The sequence below is a fragment of the Lichenostomus cassidix genome, chromosome 11 (assembly GCF_008360975.1).
Source record: "Lichenostomus cassidix isolate B80296 chromosome 11, HeHo_3.0, whole genome shotgun sequence".
In the NCBI taxonomy this organism is placed as follows: Eukaryota; Metazoa; Chordata; class Aves; order Passeriformes; family Meliphagidae; genus Lichenostomus; species Lichenostomus cassidix.
The window spans coordinates 7396490-7421272 of NC_139492.1; the positions used below are offsets into that span (position 1 = coordinate 7396490).

Here is a 24783-nt window from a genome sequence, read left to right on the forward strand (position 1 = left end):
ATAATACAAGCAATTGTTAAATTCCTAGAGGCCAGCTGAAATGTAATCCTTCTTCTGCTGAAATATAATCCCCAGCACAACATGCCACTCACTTGTAATGGAATACCGTCCGTCAATCCCGAATGAGTTCGAGCCATCATCCCCAAAACCCTGGCAACCTGGGCAGCCGTGACTTCCCGAACACCAAACTGCATGATTATGTTGCGACATTCTTCCACACTAAGATGCAACAAAACAGAGAGATCTTATAGGAAAGCAAGTTTCACTGTGGCACAATGTAAGACTTCAGTCAAGTTACTCAAATGATCCAACATAACAAAATTCCAGGACAATCAAGAAGAAAAATTCAGTAGAAAATCTGTGCAATTATTTCCATTAAATATACTGTGCTACGTTTCGAGTTCAAAGCTAGGTGTACTGAAGTGACAGGGATGTCACAGAGATGTTTCACAGACTATGCTCTATCAAAGCAAAAGCACTGGGTAGGTTTAGCACTGTTTTTGGTTAAAAGCACTTCCACTATTGACCTGTGATACAGAGCTTCAAAGACTCAAGTTTCCTGCTACCTAAAAGTGAAACAAAGGCTTTGAGAATGCACATTTCAAAACGCTGACATGCATTGGTCAAAGGTAAGATGTGAATATTTGCCTTTCAGCTTGATACAAGCCCTGGCATCCCTGAGCAGAGGGCACCAGCAAAAACCTCCCAGGAGCCAAGAGAGAAAACAATGAGCAGACGCCTGAGTTTCAACTTTAGAACTGAAGGCTTTTTTTGCACTTTTTTTCCACTTTCTGAACACTTCATAACTAGGCCAGCAAGATTTATATAGCGTGAGTATACAAACTGTATTATTAACAGGCATGTGTTAACAAAGGAAATAATTCAGCATCTTCCAACACACTTCCTGTGTTTTTACTTCACGGTTTAAACAGAAACTTATGTTAATACCTTTGAGATTTCATCACCTCCCTGAAGTAATCAATAGCCTTTCTCTTAAAATACAGATCCTTTTACTTCTACCTTATGCTTCTTAATGAATCCTTGTGGCTAGCACAGCTTTTTCCCATGAGAAATTTTCTTGTGTTTTATAAATAAAGATAAAGTTTGGATGTTGTTGGAACAGTGTCCCAGAACTTGGACAGTGCAGGCCTGGCCAATCAGGCCTGGGGGAAGGCTTCTGACTGACCAATCTGGGTGACTTTTGAGAACTCTATATATGTGATGAAATCAAAACAATAAAGGTCATTCCTTCTTGCCACTGAGAACTGGTGCCTTCATTACTCTGCTAGCTGCTCAACAGCGACAAATCCTCCTTCACAAAAAAGCTGGTTAGCTTCATTCTGAGGGCTAAGCTCCCTTTAAAACCAACTGCACACTTAAAACAAACCTTTAACATATTCAAATTAACTCTTCAATAGACAGCTTCTGACTGAAGTCCAGTTTCTCCTTCCACTTTCCTAGTAACCACTCCCACTCACACGTCTATAAATGAACAGCCCATGTAATGAGGCACTTGTGCTAGGTGCTATAAGCAAAGATATCTAGTCTTGCTGACACGACTCCCCATAAATCCACACCTCTATGGACAACAGCATGTTTCACACGGCTCCAGCAAGTCCAGAGCTCCCTGTCTTATGTTTCAGACTGGGGTAGGGAGCAAGAACCTGGAACACTACTGAGGATGTGGGCAATGTATGTCTACCAAAATACAAACAAACCCAGGATGAATTTAATGCAGTTGTATTTTTACCAAAATAAGCCTAAGCAGGCAAAAACTGGTGCAATTGTGAAGTTCACTAAGATAATAAAAGTCTACAGCTACAAATAATCTCAGTCATTACCAGTCATTTGATCAGTACCACACTCATCAAAATCCAACATAAACAGAAAATTGCTGCTGGTCTACTCTCTTGAAGTGAGACCATCTTCAGTTCTTCTATAACCTATGCCGTGTGGATAATGAGCTAAAAGGAGTCTGTCATAAGAGCAAAGTTCTTCCAAATCTCTAGTAGGATTTAGCTGGAATTTATGTCTACCCAGACACTTTTGTTTTCATTTTAAAAAAAGAGTGACAGTCAAAGTCTTATGAAACCTTCATAAGGAATGTGAATCCTTTTATGTAGCACTTCTCACCATGACAAAATCCTAGTGTCCACAGGCATGTTATACACTTTAGAATGTGTATAACATTCTAAAGAACAGGAACCCAAATAAACGACCTCAAAAAACTTGATGAGATTCTAGTTATTTTAGTAGTTTAAGTGTTCTTTACCCTTTGCCACAAGAAACAAAAAAGAAAACCACCACCACCCCCCAAGATACTTGAAAATTACATTTTCCTACGAACCTTGCACAAAAGCCATAACCAACTTCTTGCATGAAATCCGCCAGAGAACTCTCCATCATGGTTTTGGCTATCCCTCCAGAATCAGGCAGGATCCTGTCCATTAGAATGTCCCGTTTTTCAGGGTATAAAAGTGGTGCAAGCACCACAGGGCAACGCTCCTGGGGAAAATCTAAAAGCAAGAGTAACAAAAGTGTCAAAACACCCATAACGCCACTTGCATGTGAAAGACTATGCAAAATTATTCCACTGCTGCGCTAGAGTTGGCCTGCTGCTGCAGAAATCAAGGGGGCACTGATGCAGCATCCCTCCATCCCATTCGCAGTTTTCTACTGGTACTTTGATATTCCTAGAGAAGAAGAATACAAACTAGACTGAGTTCATGCAGATTCACTGCAGCTGCCCAAAAGGCCAGCAGCTGTGCTGGTGTAAGTATAGAACTAGATTGTCACTAACAGCAGTCATCCAAAAAAAGCACAGAGCAGGAAACAATGCAGCAGTCCAGCAAAAGCTGCTCCTCCAACTCAGGAAATATTAGGAAACAAAGGATATGCTACTGAGTCTAAGAGGTACAGCAAATCTAAGGCAGGCACTTGAGCATGGACAGAGTAAATACTCCTTTTTCCTTCCTAGAAGGCAAAGTTTAACACACGAGCAATAAGAGGATCAGATGTGTGGATGAGAGTTCTGGTCACAGTGGAGAGGAGCAGACACCTTGTGAATGGGCCTTCCTGAGACCACCTTTAACATGACACATAACATCTCTATACCATCCAGGGGCTATTCAGAGAAGACTTCCCAATTTTCCAAAGCAAAGTGGCAGGAATTACTCAAGCTAATACACTAATCTTCATTAAAGTAAGTACAAACTAAGAAGTTACATTTAAACAATTAGAACAAATATTTTGTTCTTGTATAAAGAATAGCTTCCTCTAGGTCTGTGCAGAACCAAGGAGTGCGTTAAGTTACTCAATTATCATCTTGTGTCCAAATCCTCCCTAGTGAACAGGTTTACAGCAAACACTGGTTTTGGAAAGGAACAGACTAAGATGGTAGCTTTCAGGAAATGAACCAGAATCTAACTCAGAAGCACCTCCCTCACTGTGCTAGCATTTCCTTATGGATCTGCATCCAATTTAAATAAAACAGTGCTTAAAACGCACCTGTTTGAAATGGCAAGGTATTTTCCTTACACAGTAAGAGGACTTTCAACTACAATGCACAGAGCTGCTTTAGTTAAATCCATAAACATCATCCCATACAAGCAGACACAGACTTAAATATCCCTTACTCAATGTTTTTTTATCACAACTTTTCAAAAACATGAGACCACATTACTGCTTATTGAAAGCAAAACAGTACACTATGACCCAATATCAGAGCAGCAGTACTTTTCTGTCAGTTTAGAACTATGAAAATGCACTGAGTTCTAAGTCGGCAAGTTCCCCACCACTTCAGCTCTCTGCACTGAAAGCAAGTCATGAAAATCCATCTCAAAGTTTGCATCTGGTCAGGTTTCCTGAACAGCACCACTTACCTCTACGTAATGTTTTGAGGAAAGCGTCAATCTGCTCCTGTCCTACCCCAAAGGCTCCCTTCTGCCCAAAGAGGAGATGGGAGAGGAGAAGGTGCAGGACCTCTATTGCAATATCTTGGAAGCCACCTTCTTGATTTCCACTGACGTCCGCGTCAATGTAAGAGCGCAAAAGATCCGGGAGTTTCTGTTTGATAAACTGGGCAGCTTTGGGAAGCAGAAGAGGTTAGAGTCAAAACCTGGGGTTCTGTTTTAAATATGAGATTCATTTAGCTAGGTACCACTCTCTTCATTTGAGTTTGTTTACCACAAGTCACAGCAGTTCAGATTTAAATAGAAGTCTCACACCTGAGAACTCAAATATTAACGAACAACTAGACATAAAGGTATCACAATACCCCAATTTGATTCATTATCTAGCAAGTCATTCATGAAAGGGTCCTTCAACGTCATACAAGATGACTGTGTAATCTATTGCTCCTCCCAATGGCACCACTAATTGCAAGGTCAAGTCAGGTAGGCACACATCTACTCATGTAGAAAGCCCACTGCTGAAAAGGGCTGTCCCTGCTGTAGGAGTTCAGAAGCTTCACTTACCAAAACCTCGCAGATCTGAGCTGAAAGAGTTCAGTAAAGCGAGACCAAAAATCACCTACAAACAACAAACATCATAGTAAGGGGACATCATCCATTCTAACTAGCTAAGTAAAAAAAAAAAATTAAAATATTTTTGAAATAAGCATTCACCTACCTCTTGAACTTTACTTAATTTGATGACTTTACTCAATTGGGCAAATAAATGGGGTGAAGGCTTTAGACTCTGAAACAGGTAAGAAGAGTTACATGAAAGCTGATTTGGGATTAGTCTCGTTTGCAATGTGTTACACTATCCACAGTCTATTTGCAAGCTTGGGATATTAGTAACTATTCTGCTGCAGGTTAACACAGTTTCTATGGCTAAACAAACAACTTTCCAGCTACTTTTGGATACATCTGATCTAAAAGTTTCTCCCGTATGTCCTACTATTTCACTATTCACTATTTCATGGCTTTCATATTGAAAGAAACAGGAGTACTGATGATTTGTTTTGGTTCTGGTGCCACAAACAAGCCATAAAGTACCCATATTAGGTAAAGCATTAAAATTAAGTTTACAGTCATTCTAAGTGATTGATTAACTTGCATAGTTTAATGGAAAAGCCTCCCCACACCAACCCTGCAAGCTCAGTTTTTGAGGATTTTAGTACAAGGGAACACAAGGGAAAACCAGCTTGGTCCCTAAAGACCAGTTCAGTGCAATTTCTAACACTGGGATCCCCTTCAAGAAGCATACAAACCTTCTGATAGTGCAAGGGATTGTCAATGGCGTACGACAGCGTCGAGATAAAGTTTGGTTTTGTAATCAGCGACGCACACTCCTGGATCAGAAATTGAGTCTGAAAAGAACAAGATAACTTGAAGACTCACAGTTTCATAACAGGACAATAAACTACTGTTCACTGTGTACAGAAAAACTAAACAAGGACAAAGTACTTCTGTAAGTGCCCAAATTATCACTAACATTAACTAGCTTCTTTCCATTCAAGCTTTTTTCAGGTTTGCTTTGCTTTTAAAACTGACAAAGTCATGAAACATTCTCCATCATACGTGCAATGTTTCACTTTCTGTAAACATCCTCACACTTGCAATAAAAACCCCAAGAGTATTTGATTCATGTTTATGAGCTAAAAGGTCTGCAGCAAAATTGCTTAAGGATGGAAACATTCCTGCCAATAGACAGTCAGCACCAGAAGTGTCAGTCAGTGCATTTGGACAAACGTTTAAAGCACACAGAAAGGCTTTCAAACTAAAGCACTGCATGTGGTAAAAAGAGCATTTTTACTGACGCTGCCTGTTTTTTTCCAGATCAAGAGATTGTAAGTCATATATCAACAATTTATATTCTAACTTGAGGACTGGCAAAAAGTACTTGCAGCTGAAAGGTCATATAACCAGAAAAGTTCGTTTGAAGCTAATGCTTCTAACCTGCGTTTGTGCTTGATCTGGATCAAATCCCACAGCAGATTTTTAACAATCAAAACTAATAAACAGATGCATTGGAGCAAACTGTACCTGATGAAAATCTTTGCCACTGCTTTTACCATCGCCACTGAAATCCACGTGCGAGAATAGACAGCGTAGTAAATGCCTGTCTGCCTCGGGACCGTGCCTATTCACAATCTGGAAAAAAGTATCAAAAAAACAACTTGGTAGCAAACAGTCATTCCAGAGCAAGATCTGGGTCTAGTATCATGGATACAGCAATACTTCTAGTAGTTAAATCATCTACAGTTTCAACAAAACTGCTATAAATGTTTCTTTTAATCAGCAACCTCAAAACCAATTCACTAACCTCCATTGCAAATAAAAAGTATAAACAAAGAATCTAGACACAAGTCACTGACACAGAAGCCATGCATTTCAGAGGTGGTATTCCTAGAAAGCTAAGTAAAAAGGGTTTTTCAAGTCACCCTGAGGATTCTGATGCCAAAGCAGCCCAGAATCTACACAGTACCGTGGCCTCATTTTAACCCGCTTTTCCCCACAGCTGCAGAGCCTAACTCCGCAAGAATACAGCCTTGGCCAGCAGCACCGGTGCTATGCCTGTATAGCAAGAATTTCTCCAAAAGACAAGCCACCACAAGGCATCTTCCCTGATCTTGCAGGCAGCTTTGGTATTGTCTCCTGGCCATGACTGTCTTGACTGCTATTACTCCCGGGTCTTTAAGACATAAGGGAGTATTATACACAAAGTTTTTTCTGTCATGTAAAGAAAAAAGTTCATCCCAAACTTGCTCATTAGCAAGCTTTAAAATCAAAGACTGCATACTGAACATCTGCAACGGAGACCTTTACCCAAGTCTTTGCCATCATTAGACCCCATTCAGCTGAATCCAATGCTTGTTCAAATGGGTGATCTGCATTTGCTAACTTGTAACACCTATCACTCATTACTAAATCTTAACAGCATTACATTTTTATTTGCATCCCTTACCATTTACCTTAACTCTTGGCTACAGACCAGCTCATGAGCTTGTTGTCTGAAATAGCCCCAGACTGCTTCAGAAATTACTCCTTTCTTTACCCGCCATCCAAGCAGACAGTATTGCTTGTTTTTAATGGAACCCATATTGTCAGAAATGTAAATACAATCAAAAGCAGCTTGCCTCTATGCCCAAACAGTAGCAGCTAACGACAAATCCAGCCTTCATCTACTGGCAACACTGTTCCCACTGTTTCCCCTTTTCTAGCTGCAGGAGACACAAATGTGCCAGCACAAACCTGCAGCTCTGCCTCTGGTCTGACTGCCTCCACCAAGCCCACTGCTTCACCCATCATGAATGTCCTTGTTTGCCAGTAGTTTCCTTGTGCAAAGAGACAAACAGGGCTGCTTTAGGCTCTGTCTGCTCCGTCTCTGACGGAGTTTTCATCTAAGTTTTTCTACTGTTATCTGACACTATGCTTCCCCTCTCCCTCAGAGCCTGCTTATTCCAGTGGCTACCAAGTTTTGTTCTGCTGGAATGAAACTTGCAAGTCAGACCAAGCTCTGCTTCTTGACCAGAGGCTGTAATATGCATCCCTGTGGTATGTCAGTCCAGTAAACAGCCCAGCTGTGGTGATGGCTCTGTCTTTGACGGCAGCCATATCCCAGGATCAGGATGATGCTCAGATTGGTGCAAAAGGCGGCAAACATGAATTGACAATAAGTTCTACTGCCTAGCTCAGGCTTCAGAAAACAGGCAGTTTGTTTAGGCAATCCCAATCAAATACAAAAATTTGGATGTGGTAACAAGACTGGCATGAAAGTGCATCAGCTTTCCAATGAGCTCTCTGGTGCTATGACCAAGGTGAACTCATCAAAGTAAACACATGCCAAAGAAAACTCAACATACTAAAGCCATCAACACAACTTTTCTGCATCAGAAGTAGATTGCTTCCTTGAACAGAGGATAATAATTTGAAAATTTAACATATGGGAAAGAAGGGAAGAGAAGGCTAAATGTGCAGTGTATCATCTTTTAACTACATTCACAAAAAAGCTTTTCCAGGAAACAGGGAATGAGAATTGCTAGTTTTCCTGAAGAAAGCTGAAAAAGCCCTTTCTATTGGCAGCCTTGATACACACTTACACGACGGTATATGCAGTCATAAAATAAGATCAAAAGACTATTTTTTTACTGCAAGGGTGACTAAGCTGAAGAGGCTGCCCACAAAAGTTGTGGAGTGTCCATCCATGTTGTTACTCAAAAGCTGTCCAGACATATTCCTGGGCAACCCACTCTAGGTGACTGTTTGAGCAGGAGGTTGGACCATATGACCTCCACAGGTCCCTTCCAACCTCAACCCATCTGTGATAGAATAAAGCTTGAGCCACATGTATTTGGATTAATCAGGGAACATGTCTGGGCAGATACAGGAAAAATAATTCTAGTTTTTCTAGATTGAAAAAGTTTTGCTTTCCTAGATAAACCTGTGCACAAAGCCCTTCCCCCCTTTCCAACCAGGCTCTCTTTACCACTTCAGGAAAAGGAGACCACAAAAACTCACTTCAGAGGAAGCCATGGTTTAGAATTTGTGTCTGACAAATGTATAAAATACTTTGAAGATTTTTTAACATATATTCTTTTTTTTTTAAGCATCAGCTATGTTAAATGACTACTGATAGCACATTTAAACAGAAATTAGCTCCTTGCTGCTACACTTCAGTTATGTATTTAAATGCAAGTGTGACTTTGGTCAGTTGTGACAACAACTCTAGTATGAATTTCCGTATCTCAACATGCTTAAATGGAAACTTTGTAAAATGGAGTGAATCATGCCAAAAATTTACCCCAAGCAGTGTACCATGAGACAGACTTACAGCATGTACATATATTCTCTTCAACTAAGGAAATACTGTATTAGCAACCACAAAAGCAATACCAGGAAAATAAAATTAAAAAGAAAAAAAAAGATGACGACAATGGATTAAGATCTTAGGAATTTCAGTCTTGAAATCCTAGGTCTGTTTTATAACCATACACAAACCAGCCATTTCCAGACCAGGTTCCAGTCTCTCACCACAGTAAGGCTAAGAGAGTTGGCTGAAGGTAAAGAACAAGTCCCCATTTGAGAGAGCCATGCTCCAACTGAATGGCAGATCAACCATATCTTCTCCCAAATGAAGTCATGCTTCAGTCACACCTCTCTGCAAAAACCATCTGTTGAAACTAACAGTGATCAAAAGGACAGCATAATCCCAAATGAGCCCCTGGAGAACTGAACTTGCAAAAACATAGGAAATTTACAAAGGTTACAAGAGGCCTATTCCATCCTACATTTAAAGCAGCCAATAATGCTGAAATCACTCTCACCTCAAGATAAGCAATGAATGCACTTTTAAAGACATCAACTGTTACAGAAACTCACTGCTTAAGCCCTCTGGCCCTTCTAATCTGATTCAAATCACTGCAGGATTGTACTGCTGCAGGAAAAAATCCACTATTAAGTGGCCCAGCTGTCTGCTGGGAACTGAACTAAACCAGTTTCTAAAACTAGCTCAGTAGCATTCACTTCCTCCTAAGCACTCCTCTGCAGATAATGCTTTTCAGTCCACCCTGCAAGTCAAAGCTATTTTTAAAAAGGTCAGTTAAACCAGAATTCTTGCCCGGATCACAGATATTTGGGTCTCAACATGCGGTTACTCTGCCTGCCTTCTGAAAAACCAAGGCCCAGACAGTCAGCTTGGCTTCATCACTAAGCCATGAGTCACTGAATGAAAAGAGGACAAAAAACTTCCATTGAGGGAGGAGAGAGAATTCAGAGGTAAATTACCTCATACTCAACGCTTTCAGTTCAACAGCTCTGATCACTGAATGTATACATTTTCCTTCCCTTCCCAATCAGTGTTCTACTGAATGTTAAAAGTGGAATGATTTAACTTGGAGGGGCTAGGAAAGCTTTTCATACTACCCTTCAGGAGCAGCAGTTAATCCTGATATTCAACTACAAAGTTAATACTGGTCTCAGCTCTGAGCTGCATTCCATGACTTGGCAGACGAACCAGCAGGAGTATCAGACACACCCTGCAATTCCCAGCACCAGAGAAAACAGCAAACAGTAACATACACAAGAGCACCACAGAGTACAAATTCAAAGGAGCAGAGAAACTCCAGTTGTCTTTCCAATTTTATTTTGTAGTGCCGTATCACTTTACTTACATGCTGTATTTCCTGCTGGCTGGCTCGGTAGTTTTTCTTGGTTAAATTGTCCACCAGGTAGCTGATTTGAGACAAGGCCAGCGAGAGCGAGTCAAGATTCATTGCTGGTTGGGGCGGAAGCAGGCGGCCGAGCCCGGCGCAAAATCACCATTATTCCCCTTTAGTCACCTCAGAGACAGGTCAATTTTTTTTCCCCCAATGAGCCTGTATTTATTTCTGTGTTACTTTCTTCAGCTCTTCTTTCTCAGTTGTCTTAGTCTGTTCTGAAACATGGCACCTGGAAAACAGTATTAAATTAGATTTAAGTTCTGTAGCAATGTCACATAACTATGTTAACAAGGAAAATTAAGTACTATTAAGTTTTTACAACACAAGCTTAATTGGTTTTACACTACCTGACCACACTTATTTGTTTCTGGATTTTGCAGTCTGAAAGAGCCAGCAAACAGCTCAGTCAGAATGACTACCCTTTCAGCACTGTGAGAAAGAAGAAAATGAGAGGAATAACGAATGAGATACCACACAACAACAGTCAGAGGTCAGAATCATTCCAAGCATCGACCACAAGTTAATATAAATAACGTACTTTTACCATCTCTGCAATATTTTGCCTCAGTGCATCCAAGCAGTATTGCCGCAACCCTGCACACCAAAACAAGCAATTGTGAATGAGCAACACACAAAGAACTGCAATAAACTAACCCTAACATTTGGCTTACACTAAAACAGCTTTCCAGTGAGCTACAACAGCAGAGCTTGCCAGCTTAATAAATTTCTATGACAACACAAAACTCAGCACTTGACATCTCATCTGTTAAGTTACAGATTGCCAATGTGACAAAATTGCATCCCAAAGTAAGTCCTGCATATCAAACAGTGAGGAGTCTCCAAGGAACCTCTAAGCTGCTCCAAGAAGCAGCACTGTACATTACCAGAGGTAGAATCAAGCTGGAGAGTCACTGCTTGGAAGCTCTACCTGATCAAAACACAAAGGTTACTAGGCTTCATGCCAAGAGTCTGAAGATCCCTTTTTCAGAATAAAAACTACTGCTTTGCTGTCTTGGCTTCACGGCCAAAACCACCAGTACACAATTTCTGCCTCATCATGGAGATGGATGGCTCGGGTGATGTGTTTGCCTGGCACGCGGAACTGAGGGTAAACCAGTCCAGGGAACAATTCCTGCAGCAGCACAGCTCGGCATGTCGGCCCTCCCTCTGCGAGGACCCAACAGCAGCAGCACACAGGAAGCTGAAAATCTGTGCTGGGTACAATTAGAACTCTTCTTCCCATCTCCCTTTATACAAAGGTTTTCACTTGCTTACACTTGGAGCTATACCTTATTTAACATCTGCCTACACTTCAAACCATCAGAAGCAACAAATCCTATCAGAGGCAATGAATATCATTCTGCTCTTTGAAAAAGTTTATTATATTACATAAATATATGGGTAAATTGTTTGTAAGAAAGGTCAAATCCACCAATTTCCAGACTTTCCTTATGCCATAGAAAACCCTGCCTACTCAAAGAAGCTACGCAAGGTCCTTCTTATGCAATAAAACTTACATCTCAGGAAGAACAAATTTTCAAGCACTAATTTGGAAAGCATTCTTCAATGACAAGGCCGTTGGCCTCTGAAAGAATTTCAGGGCATGTCTAAAACTGCAGCAAGAAGAATTACACAAAACTTCGATTTCTTTTTAGTACATCTGACTAGCTAGAATTCACTACCTTTACATATAAAGGTTTAAAAGGCCACTGTTTGTGGAACACCTTCGTAGAAGGGAGGACTGGCACAAAAGTTAAAAAAGACTTCTCAGTAGTATACTACCTGGTTTGTTTGGGTTTTTAAAAATTTTTTTCAATAATCTTTAAATTTCTCTTTTAGAATAATCTAGAAAATGTCACTGGGCTTGGCAAGTACACTCCTTCCAACACAATCTTACTGACGAGGTTTAACATATATGACCAGTATAAAGCCTCAGAAAAGCATTTGTTAAAACTCAAGCACACAGACCTTGGCACAGTACTTGCACCTACCAAAACTAGCAGTCAGCAAGAGCAGTTCGGTCTCATCAGAGCACAAGATTACAGCAACCAGCCTGCAGAACTCACAGGCTGTTTGAACTCAGGATTCAAGAACAGGACATAATCCAAAACTTTACTTGACCATTTTTAAGGCAATAACAGAATTTCAGAGTTTGCCTTTCAGGCCCCTAGGAAGAAAAACCCCATTTCTCTGGGTATTTTTCCTCACACCAATACAAATGGAACAGCAAACACACCTACTCCACCTAAAAACCAGGGGTTTTAGCACTAGGTTCTGAAGCTGGGCTCAAGCCTCCCTGCAGCCATACAAACACCCTGCAGAGCATGGACACTGACCATCCCACCCTCCTATTAGCATCTCTGTTGTCTCCCAAAAAAGCAGGGAATGCTTTGATTGCATGGAAGCAAAACAAGCTTTGCCACCCTGCAACTGCAAAATCTGGCAGTGCCACTGGTGAATCCAAGCTGGAGGCAAAATGGGATTTTCCCTTTCAAGGAAGCCTCTCAAGGAAGAGCCTGAGCAAACACGGAGAGTCAAGGACAGAACACAATAGCTCAGGAAACAGCTTCCTACTTATGTTCTAAACATATGGTTTGCGCCGCCTGTATGCTGACACGCAGCAAACCCTGACAGCTCCCACAGACACAACATCAACAGCACTTCAGAGGTTCAAACAGTGCAACCTAACTTAGGTGAGTACACAGTAACCAAGGGAGCCTTGCCTGGAAAGCAAAACTGCACAGGTACTTCTCTGATCATTCAGTGCAAGGCTAAAATTCAATTACTACAGCACTGATTAAGAAAGCTATGAATGCTATGCGAAGCAGACTTTATTTTTAGATCCATATATCCTTAGTGGGAATGAATCTCCCTACACTGGCCTCAACAATTCAAGAAGCTTTCAGTCCACGGGACAAATATGCCAGGTTCAGACAAGTTTTTATAAACTCCCTGCTACAGGGAGTTTATAAAAAAAATAAATTTAGATTAACTGTCAAAACTAGCTACTTTCAGTCACAGATCCTATGATACAGTAATGGATTAAGATACCTGGCACAGGACTCAGGAGCTCTTACCATATTACTATTTTATATTGTGCAACACAGGCCATTTTTAAGAGGTAAAATATATTTACCAAAATCTACAGCATTACACACCCTGAACTCTTCCTAAGGAAAACAACAGGCCAGCAGCAAAAAACATTAAGCATCTATTTCAGTAGATTTTTTTCAAAAGCAGAATTCTGTTGGATTATTATAACATAAATGCAATACAATTTTAGGCAAGAATCCAAGAATCACAAAACAGAGAGCCAATATGAAACCACCCATCAGGTGGGACAAAGACACTCCCTACTAACTAGAAATCACTAGGAGTTACTAAGCCTTGATGCTGAAGTTGACAAACCTGATGTCTTCCACAAATTCAGAAACAGCCTCACAAAAAAATGGAATTTCAAAATTATTTTAACTTTGGATCTTTTTTCAGAAGTTTGTAGAAGTAACTATTCCCACTGGATTTCAAGAGCTGTGTGATTTTAGGGCACATGTGCCGCATGTGGAGGATAAAATAGCTCAAGTGACACAGACAGTAATGTTTGCTGCCTAGGTTCTAAACTCCTGTCAAAAAACATCACATAAAACGTGCTAAAGGGACCACTGCTAAATCTGCTCTTCAGAACAGTCCCTGCCCTCTTCTCAAACCCATGAACAAACAGAACACACAGAGGAGCAGCACACCTCTCTGAAGCCCCACACTGGGAGCAATCCAAGGGAGAAGGGTGACTTTTAATTATACTATATATTTCAGGATGTCTACCACTTTGAAATCACCTAAGGAAAAAACCCTACCACGGAAGTCATGTTAGCAATAAAATAAGCTCCTAATTCGTTTAACCAGTTCAAATTCAGATGTTTAGAAATAAAAAAGCCACCTGAACATTCCATACACTGGAAAGCTGCACCCAGTTCCAGTCAAATCGAAGTCAGGAAGATGAGCAGACACAGTAACTTTAGTTTACTGAGTGTGGCTGAGCTAAGCACCTATGCTGCTCCTGTACACTTAGGCCAGTTAAGCTGCAGTTTGGAACCCACCTCAAATATGTGAGACATGCATCAAACATGACATGGCTGCTTCAAGCATTTTCACATGTAAACTGGACTTTAAAAAAAAAACCAGCCACCAAGAAACTCTCACTTCCCAATTCTCCTTTAGATAAACACTGCAAAATAAAGTTTATTCTGGAGGTAAGAAAAGGAGGGGCCTGTTCTCAAACGCTTCATGTTTTCTTACCATCTAAAAAGTTTTAAAACAGCTAAATGCTCTTTCAAAACTCAAAGAAAAACTGCAGTATCAGTGATGTTTATGGAACAAAAGAGAAATCTAGCTAAAATAGTGATGGCCTCAACCATGACTCTCAGTGATAACAATTCCCAAAACGATTTAGTTATGTCCCATTATGGGGACAGAAAACATTACTGTCCTCTATTCCAAAGTTATGTTTGTACAGTTTCTCTTCCACTTACTCAACTGAACACCAGGAGTGGCCATTTCAGCATAAACTAAAATTAATTAAATACCCAGGAACACGATATAGGATAAACAGGATAAGGTATTTTTCTGAAGAGAAGACACTGATAGGCAACAAACTGTCTGTGAATTTGGTTTAGAGACACCAGGCCAACAGCATCCACAGTTAAGAGCGAACTCAAAAGCAAGAGTTGAAAAAAATCAAGACAAGAAGACTGGAAAGGACAAACCAGTCTATTACCAATGTTTCCTGTTTATAGGAAAGTCACCCCACTTGGACTCACCCTGCCTATAATTTTAGCCAACGCCAAAGTAGTTACCCTAGAAACAGGAAACACTTCAGTTGGGTACACTAAGAATGACTTGTCAGTCATACCTGTTTTGTTACCTGCTCAAAAAAAAGTTTCTGAGAGCAGCTGCCATGCTTCCTTGCAACAAGTGGGACTCAGAAACAATCTGAGCTCATGATGTACCAGCAGACCGATGCTGTATTTTCGGGATTATCTCGCTTCTGTTGTAAATACAGTCCCAATTATTTGCTGGTTGTTGAAACTAAAACACGAATACTCACTGGCCTTCTTGTCTAAGGAGCAAATGGTACTAATCCAAATTAGAAAACTATTGTAAAGGAGCTGTTGTAGAGATACAGTATCTGTCAAAACACCCAACTGTTGCTATTTCTAGTTAAGAATTATACAAGTCCATTTTACTGGGCAGCGTGTTCTTAACTGGAGGACAGCACTGAGAAGGATTTCTCCCGTGTGGTCTGCAAGAAGGTTATGTCACCGGATTATTTACTACAGCTCACTTTTTCGGTAATTTCTGTGGGCAAGACACCACACCACCGATCTCCTCCGGAGGCCGCCGAGCCCGGCCCGGGGCAGGCCCGGCCCGGAGTCCTCAGAGCTCCACCTGTCAGCAGCGGCGTTACACAAGCCAGGGAGTAGAAATCAGCACAGCTCAAGAGCTGGCGGCTTCCCCGCCGCCTCCCCCCGCCAGAGAACCGAGAGCGCCCGTGGCTCCCACCTCGGACCCTGCGGAGCTCGCTCGGGCGCTCAGAGGCGGCCGCAGGACCGGGCAGCGCGGGGAGAGAGGGCCGCGGGCCCCACCGCTGCCTCTCGCGCACACCGGAGAGCGGCCCGGCCGGGCGGGTGCCTCAGCCGGCCCCGCTGCCCCCAGCGCAAGCCGGCCTGGCCTCGCCGCCTCCGGCGCCGTCCCCACGGCGAGTGCCGGCGCCCCGGAGCCCGCAGTGCCCCCGCAGCCACCCAGAGCCCCCCCTCCCCGGGACGGGGCGGGCGCCGCTCCCACCTCGGCGGTGTCGTGAGGGCCTGGCCGGTGCCGCTCGCGCGCTTCTCTCGCGCCGCCGCCGTTCCGATACAAAATGGCGGATGGGGTCGCGCGCTCGCGCCGCGGCCTTTCCCCTCCCCCGTCCTCTCGCGGGGGGGGCGCGGGGGGGGCGGAGGGGCGGGATGCGCGCGGAGCTGCCGCGCCCCCGCCGTGGGGCTGTCGCCCAATCAGAGCGCGGGGCCGCGTGAGAGCTGGCCAATCAGAGCCGGGCAAACCAGGGGAGGGCGTCCCGCCGCCCTCCGCGCGGAGTGAGAGCCGCGCGCCACTGGCCGGGAGGGGCAGAAGTCCTTCCTACTCTCTCAGCCAATCAGAGCTCCGTACCCCTCCCGGTCTGCGCGTGCGCGCCGGCGGCCAACCCGCCCTGCCGAGGCCGGCCAATGAGCGCGAGGCGCCGCGCGGGGCGGGGCGGGAAGGGGAAGTGGCGGGCAGTGCCAAAGGGCGCGCGGAGTCATGGCGGGGGGGGCGCCCCCCCCCCTCCGAGTGGTGCAGCCCTCCCTGTTCCCTCGCTCCGCTTTACTTCCCCCCCCGACGATGGTACAGCCCCAGGAACGGTTTTCCCCCCGCTCAGCGCCGTGGTACGGGCCCAGGCACTGGAGCCTCCCCGCTTGGCGCTGCCTTGGTACGGCCCAGGCGCTGCTCCCCCACAACATGGCGGGTGCTGGTCCTGTGGAGCGCCCGGCGCGGGCCCTGCATGCTTCAGGGACCGTTTTCTCCCTCCACCCAAATCCTCCCTCCGTTTGCACCCTCCCGGCTCGCTGGACTCAGTTCCGGAGAGGAAACTCCCTTCAGCCCCTTCCCGCCTGTCTCAGTCACACCACACCCGCCTGCCAGCCCCGGGGCGACCCTGGTTTGCCACACCGGGGCCTACAGAGCCTGCCCTGGCATTCCCCTGCCCTGGGAGCGAGAATACCCCGGTGCATGAGGGCCTGAGGAAGGCGGTGGGACCTCCCAGCTCCACGCCATCCATCCCAAAGCTCGGAGAGCTAGCATGGCATTTCAGGATATGGCTTCATCCCTGTATCCCACCCGGGAGCATCTCCCACAGAAACCACTTCGTGCTGGCCTGGCGCACGCATCACAACGTCACTTTTATTGATTTGAGTTCCCTCCACTTTCTGCATGTACAAAATACATGTTAAAAGGCCAGTGTTTGTAAACAGTCAGGGGAGCAGTAAGGCAAACAGGAACAGCCCACAGCACCTCGGACCTGCCCTGCCCTCAGCCGCACGGACTCTGCGGGGGCCCTGAGGGAGCCCAGGTGTATTCAGGTGACAACCGAAGACATGGGACATTGTGTCCTCCTCCACTTCGGCCAAGGGACCGAAGCACACCTTCAGGAAAGCCAGGGCCACAAGACCCACCAGGTATCACACCCTCTCATTTTGGTGCAGGGTGGGCACTGGAAGGTATTTTGGCATTGGCATCTGCTGAGCATCTCTGCTGGGCTACATGAGAGCTGGTTCTGTGCTCCCCACATCCAGGACAGCTGGACATCTTCTTTATGCCAGAGGGTCTCCTGAGCCCAGCACCTGCTCGCAGGCAGAAGCTTGGCAAAGGGGCTCGGGACATAGCTGGTGCCATACAAGTGGGGGTTTAATGGGGCCTGGTTTTGTCAAAAGATGAGGGCACAGATGCTGGAGATCCCTTGGGAGAGGCAGGAAGGATCTGTCCCTTTACAGCATCCCTTGAACATTCCTGCTGTGCTTGGGGCTTTTCTTCCTCCTTCTCCATCTGGGTCTCCCTGTCCCAAGCAGCAATGGGGACGTCCCCATTTACACACACCATTAGTAAGAAAAGACCAAGTGTTTTCACGTGGGGAAGCACCCACGTGCTGCCGCCCTTCCTGCAGCCTCTGGTTGCAGAGGGAGAGAGCCACGATGAGAAGTACAGGAGCACATGCCATGGCTCTCCTCACCGCAACAGCCTGTGCTGCTTCCAAGATGCAGGAGGGGCAGGGCCAGTTTTTGCACAAATCTGGGCTGAACCTTTGTCACAGATGCATCAATAGGTACACCTGAATTCCTCCTTCTCCAAGGGTTTTAGAAGCCAAACAAGATAAAAAGAAGCTCAAAGACAGAACAAGAAAATTTTGCTGTTGAGTTTTAACACCCCCAACTGAATCTGCAGCTGGGGGAACTGTTCAACCCAGTTGAACAGCTGGACATTTAATTCCAGCAAAAGCAGGAATGAAACTATCATCCAGACAGGCAACAGAGGGACAGCCCAGAGCAACACCAGCCATACAGTTGTAAATGACCAAGAGAACAAAATAAATTAATACTGACTGCTTTATCCCAAAAGCATTCCTTAAAACCTGGCCCAGTCCCATTTGCTGGACACCTGGAAGAACGGGATTGTAAATCTGGAGAAGAGCTTTGCTCTATTGTAGTATCTTCAGTAGGTTGCAGTCATAGCAGCTTCTCTACTGAGTGAGCAACCCCTGGCAGGGAAAACTTTGCACTGGCATGTCCCTACCCCAGGGTCACCTTGATCCTCAAAAAGTAAACCCAAACAGGCCAGAAGGCCTTTGTAACACAGAGTGCAGCCCAGGTAGAGGGAGATGTGAGAGCAGGGGCAGGAGACTGGCAGGAAAGCAGAGTTCAAACCAAACATTGACACAGAAGATGACTACAGGGTTGTCCCCCTGTCTGATAAACATGATTACTATTTCCCTTTATGCAGAACAATCTTTCTCCCTCCAAAGCTGGGAGAAGGAGTTTTAGCTGTGGAGAGGAGCTCCACCAGCACATGGGTACATGGATGAGAGCAGCATGGCTTTGCAAACCCCAACCATGACCCCGTAGTGATGTCTAAGGGAGTGATGTCTTCCCCAAGGGGCAGAAAGGGCTTGCCCTGGATGACAGGTCCCCTTGTAGTGTTGTTCTGGCTTCACTGGAGCCAAGGCTGAGAGAAGCCTGACTGCCTGGTGCCTTAAGACAATGAAATACAAACCACCACAGGGCTTGTTCAGCCAAGACACAACGGTCCTCTTGCATCTTCCCAACACGCCAAGGTGTTTTCTTCCCACTTCCCTTTGGTCCTAGGGGAAATCTCCATCCCCTCAGCAGCAGCAGTGCAGTCCAGCCTGGAGGAGTCAGGCTGTGAGATCCACAAAGATGGCGTTGGCAGTGGTCTGTCCAAAGATGAATGCTCCAAGGGTGACCATGAACACCCCATAGCTGACCTGGGCCCACCAGCTGTGGATGCAGAAGGACAGGGCACATTCAGAGGGGTCCTTCACCCCAATATCCACAGGGGAAGCAGGGAGAGGGGAGGCACATTCCGGTTACCTGATTGCCCTGGTTTCTTGGATCTCTGAGAGCTTGGCTTGGATCAGGCAGAGTCCTGAAAGGCAGGGGAGGTAAATTAGAACCAGGTAAGTACTGTCCCCTGGGGACTGAACAGACACTCCACAAAACAGGGAGTTGCATTCCCCATTACACAGCACAGAGTCCAGCCAAAATAGCTGGGCTGCTGACTGGGCTCACACCACTTTTTTGTCCTACTCAAATATCTCATGGTTCCTGTGTTTCCATCCTGCCCCCTCCCTCTTCGAGACACAAGGCCATGAGACCTCTGTCAGCCCCTGAGCATCCCAGGATGCCCTACCTGGGAAGACAAAGATGAAGCAGGCAGCCAAGCCCCCAATGACAGAGATGACTTTGCCAATGTCAGGGATGAAAAGAGCCAGGAGGAGGGTCAGGAGGAACCAGCTGATAGTCTGAAGCAGGCGTCTCCTCCGCTCCCGAACCACATCCTCCTCCACTGTTACCCCAGTGTAGCGGAGCCAGAGACCCTCCAAGACAGCCCTGTGGGCACAGACCCAGGATAGAAGGGTTTCCTTGTGCTGCTCCTCCTTCCCACACCAGCCCCATCCTTCTCCCAGTGCTCACCGGCCACAGAAGTGCAGGATGGGGTAGGACGTCAGCACACAGAGGATGATGAAAGCCCGGGCAAGGGCAACAGGGATGTCATTGGAGGGGTAGGACATCAAGACATCCTGCTCCACGCCAGCTCCAAAGGTTAGAAAGCCACAGACACCTGCCAGGAAGGGAGCAGTCAGCAGGGGACAGGGACAAGTCTCCTGAACATCTGTTTGAAGGACCAGACTAGGATGGATGTGGCACAGGGCACATTGCAGAGGGGGTTCAATGGACTCCCTCTCTTCTCACTCTGACCCTTGCTGACCAGAGGGTCCCTGCCCTCCTGAAGCTCACAGGACTGTGCCAAGGACTGCGCGACACTCAGTGTCTCCTCACTTACCAGTGCCTGTGTAGACAAAGAGAGCAATCACCATGGCTGCTGTCACCACTGCACCCCAGGTCTTCACCTCTGGCTGCTTCATGCTGTTAAAGACGGGCACGCTGCTCACATGGCACTGCCAGGACACAGAGAGAGTGAGGATACATGATGGGCTGAACCACATGGAATCCCACTCCTGATATCCCACGTTTGTTGTGATATCATGATCCCCCCCAGTCTGTCACTGGAGAAGAAAAAGGCATTGGATAGGCTGCCCTGTACTTCCTAGCAGGGGTAAAATGGGTCCATCTCCATCCAGAAGTGGTAAGATATTAAAAAGGCTTCAGCCTCTTCACAAAGCTGTGCACTGAGCACATGGGCAGAGTTTTAGCTGATCACTCAGCTGATAACACGGGCAGGGCTTTAGTCTCCCACCCAAGCAACCACAGGGTGGAAGGGGATTGCCAAGCTCATGGCCTTACCTGGAACCCAAAGCAGATGGTAGGCATGGCATTGAAGACAGCTGTCCAGGTGGAGGGACTGGCAGGAGAGAAACAGCCACCAGTCAGACCAGGACCCCTGTGCCCCCTATCCAGGGCCCCAGAGGACGATGAGCTGGGAGTGCTCAGTGTCTTTGCTGTTACTGCATCCCCCCACCCAAGATGATGCCATAGCATGGAATGAGGCTTCCTGGGACCTGGTACTCCCTGAAGACCAAGGCCTTTCATTGAGACAGAACCAGCCAAACCTGAGCATACAAAAGTAAAAATATCAGTAAAAAATAAGGATCTAGTTAGGCAGTGCAGAAAACTGGTCTGACCTTTGCTCTGCCATAAAATTCCTGCACTGGATGCAGAAATATCCCCACACTGTGAGGAACAGAATAAGCCACAGTGGCTGTGCTGGCCAAGGAAATAACCAAAATCATCCAAGTACAGACACAGCCCTTGTTGCTGGGTGAGCAAAAGCACTGAACAGGGAATCCAGGGCCTGGATGTATCAGAGATAAAAGCCAATCAGTGCTCAACAAAACCTGTGATGGAGCCATGGGGACCTTTAAGAGGTCCTTTTCCTTTTCTTCACCATCTGCTCCTCTGAAACATGCAGAGATGCAGCCACTTGGGAGTTTCTGGCAGCAACATGCAGAGTCCCCAGGACCAGGGATGACACTCGTGAAACATTCGTCCCCAGCCTTTGCAGCCCTTGTTCCCACCCCCCTGCCTGGCTCTGCCATGCTGTGATGGCCACCATCAGTCTCATGTCCCTTGCTCTCACCTGGTGGGGATCTCCACAGGCACCAGCTCCTTGTCAGGCCAGATGTACTTGATGATGATGACTGCTGTGACATACCATGTGCCAATCACACTGAGGGAGCTGTTGAGAGGGATAGGAGGCCATCAGTGGTCTGCCTCCCCACTTCATGGAGGGTCTCCTCTCAGCATCTCCATCCCCAACTTCCCCCCTGCACAGCCCAGGCTAACCCCCTCCTGCCTATCAGACCCATTTTTGCTCTCCTTTCCCATGGGAATATGCCAGGAAATGTCAACCCCTTTTCCCCAAGCAGATGCCAACACAGTTCTGTTGCATTTGGGAGTTATCCAGTGCTTCTGTGAGCAGCGAACCTGCTAGACTTGGGTTTTGGGCTGGAGAAAAAAGCGAGTGTTGAAGCAGTGACACTCCTTGGTGCCCCTGGCTGCTCCAGCAGCCAGGTCACATCAAGATGCTTGGTGGAGCGGGGCTGGCCTGCAGACCACCTAGCCTAGGGACACTTACTGGCTCTCCTTTCTGCTGGATTGCCAACTCCAAAGACAGGAGACAATGCAGTTGAAAGCAGTTCTCCCTGCTTCCTCCAATGCGCAGAAGGGAGGGACACAAGCCCTGAAGTACCAGACTGTGGCTGCACGTTGCTCAGAAGCTCCTCTGCTTCCCAGATGGGGAAACTGAGGCATGGGGAAGCAGAAGGTGAGTGGGCAGATATTGCACTAGAACCACAGCATTTTCAGTCCCTGTCCCCTGCAACTGTGCTAGATGGGTGCTGACTGGCCCACCCCAACTCCCAGCCCCAGAGGGCTCTCCCCACCCACCTGGCATATTTTTGGAAGCCGATCTCCTTGGGGATTGAGAGGGGCAGGATGAGGAGGAAGGCGGTGATGCTGATGGTGAACTTGCGGTCTGTGTACCAGCAGCTGCTTCCAGCTTCCTCAGGCTCCTTCACCAGAGCAGCAATGACTGTGGGGACAACCAAGATGGTCAGGTTGGCCCTTCCAGCTGAAGGGACAACAACTGGTTATTATTTGCTCCGTGGGACACACTTACTCTTGTCCTCCTGGTCTCCAATGATGATGAGGAAGGCGATGCAGGTGCCAAAGGTGTAGACAGCGATGGCCACCTCACACAGCACACCAGGCACCTTCCCACAGACAGCCCACACAACCTCCTGGTAGGTGCGCTCGTTGCTGGCCTGCGAGCAGTACGCCAGGATGACCAAGCCTCCGATGATGAAGATCAACATGCACTGGGATGGGGGAGAGACAGGGAGGGAACACTGAGCCAACAATATGGGAAGGTCCCCAGAGCCAGCCCAGGCAGCCACCCTTGAACACACCGAGCATCTCTAGCGCACCTCACCCCAAAGAGCTTCTTCCCGAACAGTCCTCCCAAAGCCCTTTCTGGGGTACCACATATCCCTCCCATGCACCCTCCCAGGACAGGGCAGGGGACTATCCCTTCCCTACTGTCTCACCATCTGTAGGGCGATGCCTGCAGCCACACCGCCAGCCATGCTGAAGGCAGCAGGGAAGTTGAGCAGCCCAGCCCCGAGGGCAGCGTTGACCACAATGAAGACAGCTCCCAGAGCCGACGTGGCCCCCACACCATTTCCTTGGCTGTCTGCATTTTTGGGCACCGTCTCCACACTAGGGCTCTGCAGGAGCCTGGCCCGTTCGCCCGCATCGTCGCTCCACTCCCAATCCTTGTAGTCACTGTTGATGCTCCCAGTGCCCTGAGCCATTATCCCTCCTCGGGTGGCACACACCACCATCCACGTCCCACTAGTGGTCCTGCGCCAGGCTCAGCCAGGCACCTCGAGGGGGGTCCTCAGCCAGTGCTGGTTCCATCAGGCAGGGAGGGGAGCGAACAGGCTGGGATGCAGCAACACGGAGTCAGGCACTTCCCTACTCCTACAAGGGGATAAAGAAGGTCACTGTTATGTGTTTGTTAAATTATGTTAACAAGGAACAACCTGGGCATAGGGGAAATGAGTTCCCTGGGTCTTAGCCTGGGAGCACACAGCACACACACATCCAGTAGCAGAAATATAGCAGGAGAACTCACCTCTTGTCCCTCAAATCCGTGGAGAGGACACCACTGCTGTCAGATGGGGGACTGAGCCCTGGCTGTGGGGCTGAGGAGCTGCAGCCTCACAGCAGGACTCGACTTTCTCTGGGAACAAGACCCAGCGAAATGGATCACTTCCTGATTTTCAACCCCAATTCCTGCAAGCTCTGCAAGAGCTGCTGTGCACATGCTCCTGAGTAAAGGGCAAGGCTGAGCTCAACAGGAATGACCCGTGTGTGGCAGAAACACCCTGTCAACAGGAAAAGCAGGACTAGCCCCTTCCAGTGCACCCCCAGCGTGACTACCAGCAGGAGATGATGTCTCAAGAGCTTTTGAAGATCTGGTGGAGCCCTTGGGGGTTGGAAGGTCCAAATCTCACCACAGTGCCTCCAAGCTGGACGAGATCGACCCTCAAAAACCTGGCAGGATTTTGTAGGAATCTACACGGCCACGAGAAATTTCTTTCCAAGGAAATCTAGAAAACATCTACGGAGACTCTTCCTCCTCAGCTCACTCCTGGCTTCTGGGCTATTTAAACTCTGTGCTTGTGCTATGAATCCTCTGTAAAGATTCCTGGGGAAGGAGAGGAAGGGCTGCCCTCTGCCTCGTGGGTAGGAGTGTGGAGGGGCCAGGCCGGTGGGTCCGCGTGTGCTGCAGTTCCCACCCGGCCGAGGATGCTGCAGGGGGTCGATGCTTCCACTATGGCATGGAGGAGGATGCTGAAGGGTGTCCTTTCCCTCCAGGCAAAGCCACCACACTCTGACAACCAGAAACCCCAAGAGCAGGCGCTTCTCCGAGGGTGACTCGACAGACCCGCGGGCCCCTGCGGCGCCCCCCGCCCGGAGGAGCAAGGCCCGGAGCCGGTGACGGTCACCCGCGTTCGCAGGGGATGCCCTGGGGAACGCGACGCTGCCCCATCGGGTCGCTGGGCTCCCCGCGTGTGTGCCCCCGGTAGGTCCGTACCCCGGCCCCACTCACCAGGTACGAGCTCGCTCTGCTCAGCTGCCTTCGGCCCCGGCCGGGCTCGGCGGCAGCGGCGGCGCGGCGGCGGCTCCGCCCTGCCCGCTGCACGCCGGGGGTTGTAGTCCGGCCTCGGAGGCCGGGGTACATCAGCCGAGGGGGAACACCTCCCTCCGGGCAGCACTTGCCAGCGGCTGAGCCCG

General features: G+C 47.2%; 2 protein-coding genes across 12 annotated transcripts in view; both read right to left on the reverse strand.

Annotated features, from left to right (window-relative positions):
- Positions 1-16160, reverse strand: part of CNOT1 (CCR4-NOT transcription complex subunit 1) — a 56639-nt gene extending 40479 nt beyond the window's left edge. For 8 of the 10 annotated variants that reach the window (XM_085071676.1, XM_085071671.1, XM_085071677.1 and 5 more), the window contains exons 1-9: positions 16004-16160; positions 10118-10394; positions 5991-6098; positions 5216-5314; positions 4630-4698; positions 4476-4530; positions 3882-4085; positions 2348-2516; positions 93-219 (exon numbers count right to left, since the gene is read on the reverse strand). In XM_085071676.1, the coding sequence (XP_084927802.1) occupies positions 93-219; positions 2348-2516; positions 3882-4085; positions 4476-4530; positions 4630-4698; positions 5216-5314; positions 5991-6098; positions 10118-10219 (933 nt within the window). In that variant the 5' untranslated portion in view covers positions 10220-10394; positions 16004-16160. Of the gene's footprint in view, positions 1-92; positions 220-2347; positions 2517-3881; positions 4086-4475; positions 4531-4629; positions 4699-5215; positions 5315-5990; positions 6099-10117; positions 10395-15503; positions 15658-15721; positions 15886-16003 lie in introns of those variants that run through there. The other 2 variants (XM_085071668.1, XM_085071667.1) reach the window with 2 other exon arrangements.
- A 951-nt stretch (positions 16161-17111) lies between these two features.
- SLC38A7 (solute carrier family 38 member 7) lies at positions 17112-24705 on the reverse strand. Of its 2 annotated transcripts, XM_085071681.1 has the most exons (12): positions 24599-24691; positions 23618-23725; positions 23028-23463; positions 22601-22799; positions 22369-22513; positions 21560-21658; positions 20767-20824; positions 20306-20420; positions 19936-20083; positions 19652-19851; positions 19333-19387; positions 17112-19239 (listed from the first exon to the last, which is right to left on the reverse strand). In XM_085071681.1, exons 3-12 carry the CDS (start codon positions 23322-23324, stop codon positions 19137-19139), a joined length of 1419 nt encoding a protein of 472 aa, XP_084927807.1. In that variant the 5' UTR covers positions 23325-23463; positions 23618-23725; positions 24599-24691; the 3' UTR covers positions 17112-19136. The 2 variants fall into 2 exon arrangements, with proteins under 2 accessions (XP_084927807.1, XP_084927805.1); XM_085071679.1 differs by lacking the exon at positions 23618-23725 and having other exon boundaries at positions 24599-24705.
- Between the last annotated feature and the right edge of the window lie 78 nt (positions 24706-24783).

Bases quoted from the DNA above. Each gene is read 5' to 3' on its own strand.
- SLC38A7 (XM_085071679.1), bottom strand. From the start codon at position 23,324: ATGGTGGTGTGTGCCACCCGAGGAGGGATAATGGCTCAGGGCACTGGG. The intron at 22,800-23,027 runs GTGAGACAGTAG...CCCCCATCCCAG, and splicing joins CAGGCATCGCCCTACAGATG to TGCATGTTGATCTTCATCAT. The intron at 20,825-21,559 runs GTGAGAGCAAGG...CTCTCCTGCCAG, and splicing joins CCTGTGGAGATCCCCACCAG to TCCCTCCACCTGGACAGCTG.